Source organism: Oryx dammah, unplaced genomic scaffold (assembly GCF_014754425.2).
Source record: "Oryx dammah isolate SB20612 unplaced genomic scaffold, SCBI_Odam_1.1 HiC_scaffold_28, whole genome shotgun sequence".
Taxonomy (NCBI): Eukaryota; Metazoa; Chordata; class Mammalia; order Artiodactyla; family Bovidae; genus Oryx; species Oryx dammah.
In genome coordinates this window covers 40,877,066-40,889,538 of record NW_024070212.1, presented here as the reverse complement: position 1 = coordinate 40,889,538, position 12,473 = coordinate 40,877,066, and the positions used below count along the sequence as shown (strand labels likewise).

Here is a 12,473-nt window from a genome sequence, read left to right as displayed (position 1 = left end):
AATGTAGCTTTTGGGTATGTTTTGAAATTAAAACATTTGAATTGTCCAACTTTATTCTTTTTTAAGGTTACTTTAGTTATCCTGGGTCGCTTCTTGTATTTCCATATAAACTTTAGGATCAGTTTGTCAATATCTGCCCAAAAAGGGCAGCTCGGGCTTTGATAGAAACTGTATTGAATCTGTAGATCAATTTGGGAATTATTGTCATCTTAACATCTTAAGTCTCCTGATCTGTGAACATGAGATGCCCTTCCATTTATTTTTAGCTTCTTTAGTCTCTTGCAACAGTGTTTTGTAGTTGTTAGAGTAACTATCTCACACTTCTTTTGTTAACTTTACCAGTAGAGGTTTCTTTTTTTGGCTGCCATTATAAGCAGGATTGTTTTCTTAGTTTCATATATGGATTGCTCATTGCTAGTATAGGAATATAGCTCATATTGATATATATATATATATATAGAGAGAGTATATTGATATTATATATATATAGTATATTGATATTGTATCCTGCCACATTGCTGAAGTAGTTTATTATTCTAACAGGCTTTTAGTGGAGTGTTTAGAATTTTCTATATACAAGCATACCTTATTTTATTGAGCTTTGCAGGTTCTGCATTTTTTACAAATTGGAGGTTTGTGGCAGCTGCTTGCATCAAACAAATCTAAATGCCCTGGCTAGATCCTACAGTTAAATAGAAGTAGTGAGAGTGGACATTCTTTTCTTTTTCCTGATTTTAGGGTGAAAGCATTCAATATTTCCTCATTAAATATGATTTTAGCTGTGTTAGCTATGGGTTTTTCAGAAATGCTCCTTATCAGATTAAGGAATTTTCTTTTTATTCCTAGTTCATTGGGTGTTTTCATCATGAAAGGGTATTGGATTTTTTAATGATTTTTTCCTTCATTTTTAAAGGTAATCAGTTGGTTCTTTTATTCTATTCATATAGTGTGTTACATTGCTTGGTTTTTAGATATTAAACCACCTTTGCATTCTTAGGATAAATCCCATTTGGCCATGGTTTGTGATCCTTTTGACATATTACTGGATTTGGTTTGCTAGTATTTTGTTGAAGACTTGTGTGTTTATAGAAGACTTTTATACTTCCCTGGTGGTTCAGATGGTAAAGAGTCTGCCTGCAATGTAGGAGACCCAGGTTCGTTTCTGCATTGGGAAGATCCCCTTGAAATGGCAACCCACTCCAGTATTCTTGCCTGGAAAATCCCATGGACAGAGGAGTCTGGAGGTCCATGGGATCACAAAGAGTCAGACAAAACTGAGTGACTAACACTTTCCACACTTGTTGTGTTTATATTCCTAAGGGATATTTGTCTGCAGTTTTCTTTTAGTATCGTTGGCTGGTGCTGATATCAGGGTAACATTGGCCTTGTATAATGAGTTGGGAAGTATTCCCTTCTCTTCTGTTTTTTAGGGGGCATAGATGAGGGATATCTAGTGAAGTCTTGATTCTTTTTAAATGTTTGGCAGAATTTGCTTGTAAAGACCAAGTGTTTCATTGTTGACAGTTTTAAAATTATTAATTCAGTTTTTTTGCTTGTTATAGGTCTATCTGATTTCTGTTTCCTAATGAGTCATTTCACCAGTTTATGTATTTCTAGGAATTTGTCTGTTTCATCTAAATGACTTACTAATGGTTTTAGATATGTATTAAAAAGTATGTCTTTTCTTTTTCTCATAAGGTCAGCAGTGATTTTAGTAATTTTTACTTTTTTTTGTGGTCAAATTATTTTTTCCTTTTGGTTTTTCTCTATTGCTTTTCTTATCTTTATTTCATTTCTGCTGTAATGTTTATTATACACTCTTTTCCTTGCTTTTGGATTTAATTTTTTCTTTTTTTTTCTAATATTTTAAGGTGGAAAGTTAGATTATTGATTTGAATTTTTTTTCCTTTTAGCAGAGGCTTAATAGCTATAAATATTTGTCTAAGCATTGCTGTAATGTAAGTTTGAGTATGTCATGTTTGCAGTTTTGTTTATCTCAAAGTATTTTTAAATTTCCCTTGTGATTTCTTCTTTGACCCATTAGTTATTTAGTGGTATCCTTTTTGATTTTCTCGTATTTGTGAATTTCCCTAATTTTCTTCAGTTTATGATTTCTGATTTAATTCCATTGTGATAAGATGACATGCCTTTTGTTATTTAAAATTAAAAAAAATTTTATTTTGTCATTTCATATTTTAATGCACATTTAAAGAATCTTCCACATGCATGTGAGAAGAATGTGTATCCTGCTGCTGTTGGGTGGGATGTTCTATAGCTGTCTGTTAGGTATAGTTTGTTCATAGTTGTTCTGTCTTCTGTTGCTTTGTGATCTTCTGCCTCCTTGTCTATCCATTACTGAAAGTAGGGTATTGAAATCTTCAAGTAATATTGTTGTAAGTTTTCCAGTTGATTTTTTAAAGTTTTTGCTTCATGTATTTTGGAGCTGTGTTGTTCAGTTCATTTATTTCTGTAATCATGGATATCTTCCTGAGGCATAGAACTTGCTAATAACATGTTCTTTTTTTCTCACAGTAATTTCTGGCTTATAGTATTATGATAGCCATTCTGGCTCTCTCTGTCTCTGTCTTTTTTAACTGCTTGCATGGCATTGGTATATTTTTCCGTCATTTTACTTGCAACTTATTTATGTCTTTGAATCTATAATTTGCCCCTTATAGACAGAATATAGCTGAATCATTGTTTTTAGTCCATTTTTTACAGTCTCTGCCTTTTGACTAGAGGTTTAAAACAATTTACATTTCATTTAATTACTACTAAGGTAGAATTTACATCTGCCATTTTGATATTTGTTGTCTGAATCTTTTGTCCTTTTTGTTACTCTGATCCTTGATGCTTCTTTTAAATTAAATAGATATTTTCTAGTATACCTTTTTAATTCTCTTGTTTCTTTTACTGTATATTTTTTTTAGTTCTTTTCTTAATTGTTGCCCTGGGGATTACAAGCATCATCTTAATTTAAAGCAGATTAATAGTAATTTAATAGTTTAGATTAATAATAATTTAATAATATACAAAAACTTTGCTCAGATATACCTCTATTCCTACCTCCCTTATTTATACTACCGTTGTCAAATTACATATTTTTATGTTATAAGCCCATCAGTACAGTTTTGTAATTATTGCTTTCTGCAATTGTCTTCTAAAACATACAGAAGAAACAAGTTGCAAATTTAAAAATACATTTATCTTCTCTTGCAAAATCACTGTTACTGGTGCTCTTTATTTCTTTATGTGGATTTAAATTACTATTTAGTGTTTCATTTCATTTGTAGGAAATACTTTTGTTTATGTGGAAGTGTCTGATTTTTCCTTTATATTTAAAGGAGACTTTAGTTGAATTTAGAATTCTTGATTGAGTCATCTTCTATTTTAAATTTGTTATCCCATTGTCTTTTGACCTCTCTGATTTTTGTTGTGAAGTCAGCATTTAATCTTATTCAAGATCCCTTGTACATCTTGCTGTACAATTTTTAAGATTTCTCTTTGATGTTCGATTTGACTACGATGTCTTTACATATAGTTCTATTTGAGTTTATTCTACTTGGAGTTTCTTGAACTTCTTGAATATGTAGATAATATTTTTTGTCAAATTTGGGGAATTGCCATCTATTATTTCTTCAGGTATTTTTTATATTTCTTTTTCTCCCTCTTTTCTCTTTGAGACTTTATTTATAATTAATTTGGTAGACTTGATGTTTTCATAGGTCTCTGAGATTCATTTTTCTTGATTTTCATTTTTCCACTATCTTCAAGCTTACTGTTATTGCAGCCCAGATCTGTGGTTGAGCCCTTCTAAAGTGGATGTTTTGTTTCAGTTATAATGTTTTTTTAATTCCAAAGTTTCTGTTTGGTTCTTTATTAACTTCTATCTCTTTATTAATATTCTCTACTTGATGAGTAATCATTATTGTACTTTGATTCTTTAGACATGATTTCTTTCTTTGATTGTATTTGTAGTTCAGTTCAGTTCAGTTCAGTCGCTCAGTCGTGTCCGACTCTTTGCGACCCCATGAATCGCAGCATGCCAGGCCTCCCTGTTCATCACCGACTCCTGGAGTTCACTCAGACTCACGTCCATCGAGTCCATGATGCCATCCAGCCATCTCATCCTTGGTCATCCCCTTCTCCTTCTGCCCCCAAGTTTTTGTCTATAAAGTCAAAAATCTGAGTCCCCTTCAGGAACATTTTCTGTTGGCTGGTTTTTCTCCTATGTATATGGCATATTTTTCTCTTTCTTTGAATATCTTACTAATTGTTTATTGAAAACTGGACCTTTAATATTAAAATGACATTCAGTATCAGTTCAGTTGCTTCGTCGTGTCCAACTCTTTGCGACCCCATGGACTGCAGCACGCCAGGCCTCCCTGTCCATTACCAACTCCAGGAGTTTACTCAAACTCATATCCATTGAGTCCGTGATGCCATTCAATCATCTTATCCTCTGTCGTCCCCTTCTCCAAAATGACATTGAAAGTGAAAGTGAAGTTGCTCAGTCGTGTCCAACTCTGTGACCCCATAGACGGTAGTGTACCAGTCTTCTCTGTCCATGGGATTTTCCAGGCAATAGTACTAGAGTGGATTGCCATTTCCTTCTCCAGGGGATCTTCCCAATTCAGGGCTCGAGCCTGGTCTCCCGCATTGTAGACAGACGCTTTACCATCTGAGCCACCAGGGAAGTCCTCAGATTAATTCACCGTCTCCTCTCAAAGTTTGTTGTTCCTGATATTATTATAGTTATTTATCCTACTGCATGATTTCCTTGTATTGATTCATGTCCTGCAATATATGTCCATTGAATTCTTGAAGCTGAGCTCTGAATCTGATAGTTACCACATTGAGAATAAAGATTTTTTTTTCAGAGAACTGCCAAGTTTGGACAAAATATTGACTGTGATCTGTACATGTTGCTTTTACCAGAGCCTCAGAAGAAATCAGATCTCTCCAGTGTCTGCAAAGCTGCTGACTCGGCTAATTTCAATTGAGCTTAGGCAGGAAGTGGAATGTAACTAACCCCAAGTTAGAACATCAAGACTCTGCTGTCTTACTGAGATTTGGTAGTTTCTTGGATAGATGGTTTTCAGTTCCTTTTGTGGTTTTGGTTAATTATCAAACTTTTTGAAAGTTTTTGTGTTTCCCATATTTTTGTTGTTTTGGGAGAGCTAGCTTGCCAACAACCTCTGTCTACCATTCTGGAAGTTGATCTCCCTGTTCATAATTTTTCATATAATGCACTAGTGAGTTTGATTTTAGGGTATTTAGGATTTTTATAAATATAAGTGATATTTTTTAATTAGGTAGCATTCAGTCATTTTCTATATTTTGAAATAGTTTGTAGAAGATGTTTCTATGATGGTTAGGTAGTTTTTAGGTTTGCTATGGAGAAATGATTCCCCACTGTTTTGTGCCTTTTTTCCCCTAAGGATTCTACCTGCTTTAATTTTACTGGTCCTTTTACCAAATGTAGCCATTTCCCTGCCTCTGCCTTAATGCAACCATATTCATATATTATTTTAAATTTGTTAGTATTAATGCCATTTCCTTCTTCAGTATGTATGATAGCACTTGACGAAGTTTTGGCCAAGAGTTTTGTCCGTGTTTATTGTTTTATCCCCAGTGCCTGGGATGGTACTGTAACATAATGTGTTCCAACTGAGTACTTCTTGAATGAATGAGTGACATTATCTAATTTCTTTAAATCCTTCTGTGTATTTCTCACTTATTTTTATCACCAGTAGAGTCTGCCACTTCTTACGGTGCTTTTATTTCCTTCCTGAACTCTATCCTAAGAACTCAGTATTGTTTTAATGAATCTATGGGGCTTTGTAGGTGGCTCAGTGGTAAAGAAAACGCCTGCCAATGCAGGAGATGTCTGAGACATGGGTTTGACCCCTGGGTCAAGAAGATCCCCTGGAATAGGAAATGGCAACCCACTCCAGTGTTCTTGCCTGGAAAATCCCGAGGACAGAGGAGCCTCGCAGGCTACAATCCATGGGGTCGCAAAGAGTTGGACACAGCTGAGCAACTGAGCATCATCATTTTAGCACTTTCTACAAATAAATGTTTATTGAACTGAATCTGGTTTTAGCACTAATTCTTTTCACTAATGTCAGTATTATTGTAACCATTAAGTAATACATTTTTACATACCTTTTGTTCTTAAACACTTTGTTTTTAGGCCATGGACACAGTCATTCTTTCTTTAATGGTGCTCTGGACCAGACACATGGCCATGGAGATCACTGCCATAGTCATGAATTGAAACATGGTGCCGCACATAGCCACGATCATGCTCATGGACACGGACACTTTCACTCTCATGGTGAGTACAGCAAAATTACTTTCAAATGGACAGTTTCTTAAACAGAAATGGCATAGGTTAATTTTTCAAGTTGAAATAATCTGTTAAAAATATTGCAGTCAAGTTTCTTTCTAATAAATTGGACTAAATGGTTTCTAAAACTAGTTTATTTTCAGTATAAAATGAAATTAACTTGGCATAAGGTAGTGAATGTAGCTTTTTTCAGTGAGTTTATCATAATAAAATGCCACTATTTTAAATGAGTGTCAGAGAATGGGGAGCTGTTGCATTTCAGCAGTTTTTTTTTTTAATTATGATAAGACTTTTTGTGCCATATATAGGCTTATAAAAATATAACAGTTTTCAATTTTCTACATTTTTATTGTAATTTTAACAGATATCACCTGATATTTACCTCCAGTTCCCTTAGAAATCTTTCTATGTTAACTTATATAGTATTGGATACTAAGTTATAAGGTATTTATCAACTTACTTAACATTTTATTTTAAAATTATATTTAGTTTATTCACAAAATTTTAGAATATTATTAATCCAATAGAAGCTGCGTGGGTGATACAGTTTGATTAATCTTTAAATAAGTTATATGCTAAAGATTGTCTGTGCTTGCCACAAAGGCAGAATCCTAAAGCTTTCAATCCAAAAAGATGAAATGGGCCTTAGGGATTGAGTACTAAGCCCCTAATATTTTCAGTCTCTAATATTTGCTATACTTTTGAAACTATTTATTAAACTGGTCTGCTTTAACACCTTGCTTTTCTAAGCTTTTTGCTCACACGCATCACAAAATAATTTTGATAAAAACTGTATATTCACATTCTTAGGATGATTTCTAAAAAAAATTTATTGTTTAATTGCATAGAATATAATTTGATACTTTATATTTTAGAATGAAACTTCCATATTATTTTATTGAACATAGTCAGTGGACTCTAAATACCTTAGTGATTTGAGACCCACTGTCACTTATTTAAAAATATTTAAACAGTTGTTAATTTTATAACATCCTTTCTCCTTGAATTTTTATTTCTATTCTGCCTCCTTTCCAGAATTTTATAAAGTAGAATATACTTGTGTTTAATTGGTCATCTGTTAATATTTCTTGGCAATAAAATAGGTATATTAATTAAAATCTTTTATCTTTTAGGAACATAAGACAGCATTTAAACATTTCTTTCAGATGGAATTATTGTAGCTTTTACTAGTATAAAGTCAATTAAGATAATTATGTTTTGATTTTTGATACATATATAATCATTAAAAAGCAGCATTGTATTTGAAATACATATCTTAATGAGATGATTGAAACTCTTTTTCTCAATTAGTTTATGAATAAATAACTTATTAGCATAAAATAGGTTTTGACATCAATTCTGTTCCTGTTTTCCATCTTTATAATGTAAGTTCTGAGAAACCTTAAATAGAAGGAATTCTGTTGTAGCAGTTTCTGTCGTTTCTTTGATTACCTTCAGAATTATATTCCAGAAGTTACATAGTGTATCATCAAATATTTTTGATGATCTATTAATTGGTAGTTTTATTAGCTAACCCCTACTTTTTATTAGAAGCAAAGAATTAGAAACCGTGTTACTTACAAAAGGATTTGCTAACCAATCTTTAGAGTCACTGCCACCAACATTTACAATTGACCTCTTGTTTGTTGTCCTAGAATTTTTCTTATGCTCTTGGGAATACACTGTGATCAGCTTTTAGATAGTTGAAAATTAGCCCTTCTATGGGAAAAGAAAAGATTTGGAAATGACTTTAAGACACAAAGAAATTATAGTAACTAGTAAATAGAAATGCCAGGCCTCAAACAGGGAATCTGACTTCAAAATCTGCTGTTAACTGTTACTCTGCCTTCAGTATTTTATAGGACAGTCTGAGAATGCAAAAGTAAGAGAGCCATTATTCCATTTTGCCTGTAAGAACCATTATAGTCTCACTATGCAGTACTGTGAACTTTGTATTTATTGGAATGCTGCATTGGGAGTGAAGTTAGATGGGTTTTTGTTTGTTTTAAGTGCTCATATCTTAGTGACTTAAACAGTAAAAGTTTATATCTTGGATTGATTGGGTAGAGGGTAGGGGCTTTGTTCCTCATGGCCATTCAGGAATCCAGGCTCTTTCCATCTTTAGGATCCTTAACCCTTGGATTCCACCACTGGATTCTTTGCATCTAGCTGGAGATAGAATATATAGAGGATCACGTAAGATATTCTATGAGCTGAGCCTGGAAATAATTTACATCTTGTATTTTCTTTGTTTACGACTCAGTCACATACACCACCTAACTCAGGTGATCCCTAACTCAGGGAGCCTGGGAAATCTAGTTGTTTTATCAGAGAGGAAAAAGAAATGGGTCTGGTAAGGAGGTAGCTAATGTCTGCCACAGAAAACAAAGTTTATATCCAAAAGGACTGTCAGATTTTACATTGGTGGGAGTTATTTTATACAACTGTTATATTAGTATAGCTGAATATACGTTTTAAAATAATTATGTCAAAAATGACTGTTGTTTCTCTTCAGTGACTGATATTGGGAAAACTGGACAGCTGCATGTAGATCAGTGGGTTAGATGACACTCTCACACCATACATAAAACTAAACTCAAAGTGGCTTAAAGACTTAAGTGCAGGACATCACACCGTAAAATTCCGAGAAGAGAACATAGGCAAAGCATTCTCTGACGTAAATCATACCAGTGTTTTCTTAGGTCAGATTCCCAAGGCAATAGAAATAAAGACAAAAATAAACAAATGGGACCTAATCAAACTTACCAGCTTTTGCACAGCAAAGGAAACCATAAACAAACTGAAAAGAAAACCTACTGACTGGAAGGAAGTATTTGAAAATGATGCTACCGAAAAGGGCTTAATTTCCAAAATACGCAAACAGCTCATACAACTCAATAACATAGAAACAAACAACCCAGTCAAAAAATGGGCAAAAGGTCTAAATAGACATTTCTCCAAAGAAGATATACAGATGACTAATAGGCACATGAAAAGATGCTTAACATCTCTAATTATTAGAGAAATGCAAATCAAAACTACAATGAGGTACCACCTAACACCAGTCAGAATGATCATCATGAAAAAGTATACAAATAAATGCTGGAGAGGATGTGGAGAAAAGGGAACCCTCCTACATTTCTGACAGGAATGTGAATTGGTGCAGCCACTATGGAAAACAGTATGGAGGTTCTGTTTAAAATAGAGTTGCCATATGATCTAGCAATCCCACTCCTGGGCATATATCTGGAAAATATTGTTCAGTCCTGCAGTTGTGTCTGACTCTGACCCCATGGACTGCAGCATGCTAGGCATCTCTGTCCCTTTACCATCTCCTGGAGTGTAACTAATTAAAAAAGATGCACCCCAGTATTCACAGCACAGTAGCCAAATAGCCAAGACATGGAAGCAACCTAAATGTCTATCAGTAGATGAATAGATAAAAAAGATATTGTATATATGCACAATGGAATACTATTCAGCCATAAGAAAGAATGAAATAATGCCATTTGCAGCAACAGGAATAGATTTAGGGATTATCATAATAAGTAAGTCAGAAAGAGGAAGATAAATACAATATGATATTTATCACTTATAAATCTAAAATACTAGCAGATTAGCAGATACAAACTACTATATATAAAATAAATAGGTCCTACTGTATGGCACAGGAATGTTTTATAATAAACCATAATAGAAAAGAAAAAAAAATGACTGTCTTTTTCTGGACTAACTGTGTATAGACAGTAATCTCATGCCCTGATCAGGAGCCTGATATTTAGAACAGTTACACTTTTAGCTCTCAGGATTTTAAGATGACTACATCTTTCTCCCCATGCAGCAGTACCATATTTAGACCAAAATCATTGCATAACCTTCTGCTTTTATAATTCTTCTGGCATTGCATTGTCATAGTGTTCCATCAAAGCTGTAGTAGACAAGGGTAGGTCCACTCTTCATTACTGTGGGCCAAGAAATAGGACTCTGTTAGTCATAATCAGAAAGCTCATCAGTGGTCCTGATGCTCCCTTACAACAAATACTGTTGATGATTTACATTGTTTACCTGTATTTTTGCTTTGACGTTAATGTTGATTAGTGATCTTCCAACTATTTAGTATCAAAATTGCAGTATATTTTATTTCTTCATCAAAAAAGCAAAATGAAAAAGTCTTTTTATCTCTTCTGTATGAAAATCTTGCTGCATTCATCTAGAAGCTATTGGGAAACTGTTTGCCATAGTCCAGTTTTCCTGGAAAATGTCTTGGTTTCATTTCTTGGTCCTCTTATATCAAGGGGTAGTTTTGTTTTTTCTGAATTTTCCGACTGTAAATTAAGGTAGCGAACTCTGTAAAGTATGCTACGAATATTAGAAAATTCATAATGTTTTTAATTTACTGGGTTTTTTTAAACCAAATTGCCTAATATAATAATTTCCTAAATATTCTGTACTATTGATGCATTTTGAAATTTCCTATGTCTATCTTCATTTAATTACCATATTAAATTTAAAAAATAATTTTATAGGTCTGATGTGGCTATGTAATCATGCATCCTTCATGATACCTTTGAATGGAAAGTACTCTGAATTGCAAAAATTGAATCAGGAATTGAAGACATGTTTTAAAATAATTTAACTTAACTCTCTACAGATGGCCCCTCCTTAAAAGAAACAACAGGACCCAGTAGACAGATTTTACAAGGTATGACAAGCTATTTGTGTATTTCTCAGTTTTATGCAACTGGCTTCATAGTTTTGAGCTAACTGTAGTTTTCCTTTAAGAAAAATGAATAACATAGTATTTGTGTTTAAAATGTTAGCCTTCCTAGTTGATTTTTTAATATGTACTAGTAGGTATGTTAGCAGTTGTTCTTTTAACTGTCACTGAGCTATTTTCTTAACATTTAATAAGAAGATTAAAATATTCAGAAACTAGAATGTTTAAATATATATACTGATGCCATTGACTCTAGTAACACCATAATAGTATGTTTGCCTTTGTAGAATTGTTAAATAATTTTTCTAAAAATAATATTCAGTATAAATTTATGTTGTAGAAAAATTTAGTGCTAAAAATGTAATGCATCCAAACTCAAAAAATGTATAACACCAAGAGTGAATCCAAATATGAACTGTGAACTTTGGGTCATAATGATATGTCATTTGTAACAAATGCACTATTCTGGTGGGGGATGTTGATACTGAGAAGGACTATGCCTGAGTTGGAACAGTGGATATAAGTGAAATCTCTGTATCTGCCACTTATTTTGCTGTGAACCTAAAACTGCTCTCAAAAGTAATGTCATATTTTCAAAAAAAAGTGATGCAAAGGAGATCTTTCGCATATACATAAACATCAAATGGTAAAACGTAAACAGGAGATTACAGGTTATGTAAAATGATACATTACAAAATTTTACAAGTTAGAGACAATCTGTCTTGTCCATGAACTATGGCAGTTTCTTTTTTGGGATGTGAACTGATCTTTGGCTCTGGATTTCTATATAGGTTTCATTGTCAAAGTTCCTAATTTCCAGCTGCCTGTCTTCCTGTCTTTATTAATTTAAAAAAAATACTTATTTATTTCTTTTTGGCTCCATCGGGTCTTAGTTGTGGCATGCGGGATCTTTCGTTGCGGCACTTGGGCTCTTTCGTTGCGGCACTTGGGCTCTCTAGTTGAGGTGTGTGGGCTTAGTTGCCCGGAGGCATGTGGGAACTTAGTTCCAGACCAGGGATCAAGCCCACATCCTCTTCTTTGAAAGGTAGTTTCTTAACCACTGGACTACTAGGGAGGTCTTGTTTGTTAACTTTTGACCACAGTCCGACTTTCTCACTAGCTTGTGATCCTATTTCTACTGTGCTTATTTTTATTTTCTCCACTATTTTTTGATATAGCTCTTGCTTTTTTATTTTTTCCCTGGGACTGTATTCCTTCATCCTGAGGAGCTCATTTCACGAGGATTAAATGTGCCTTCTAGTCACTAATTTTCCTTTTGTGAAATATAGAGAATTGTTTTAGGGCAGCATTTGTTGAAATAACTTGTAATCATGCATATGTAATACTGTACATTTAGCCTTGATAATAAGAGTTAAGTTTTAGTTATGGAAATCATCACAAACT

The 12,473-nt window shown here is 33.5% G+C and overlaps 1 protein-coding gene across 1 annotated transcript in view; it reads left to right on the top strand.

Annotated features, from left to right (window-relative positions):
• The window catches only part of SLC30A7 (solute carrier family 30 member 7), a 99,043-nt gene that overhangs the window by 22,931 nt on the left and 63,639 nt on the right, over window positions 1–12,473 (top strand). Inside the window, exons 6-7 of the mRNA XM_040232205.1 lie at window positions 6,197–6,340; window positions 11,004–11,054. Of these exons, the coding sequence (XP_040088139.1) occupies window positions 6,197–6,340; window positions 11,004–11,054 (195 nt within the window). The remainder of the gene's footprint in view (window positions 1–6,196; window positions 6,341–11,003; window positions 11,055–12,473) is intronic.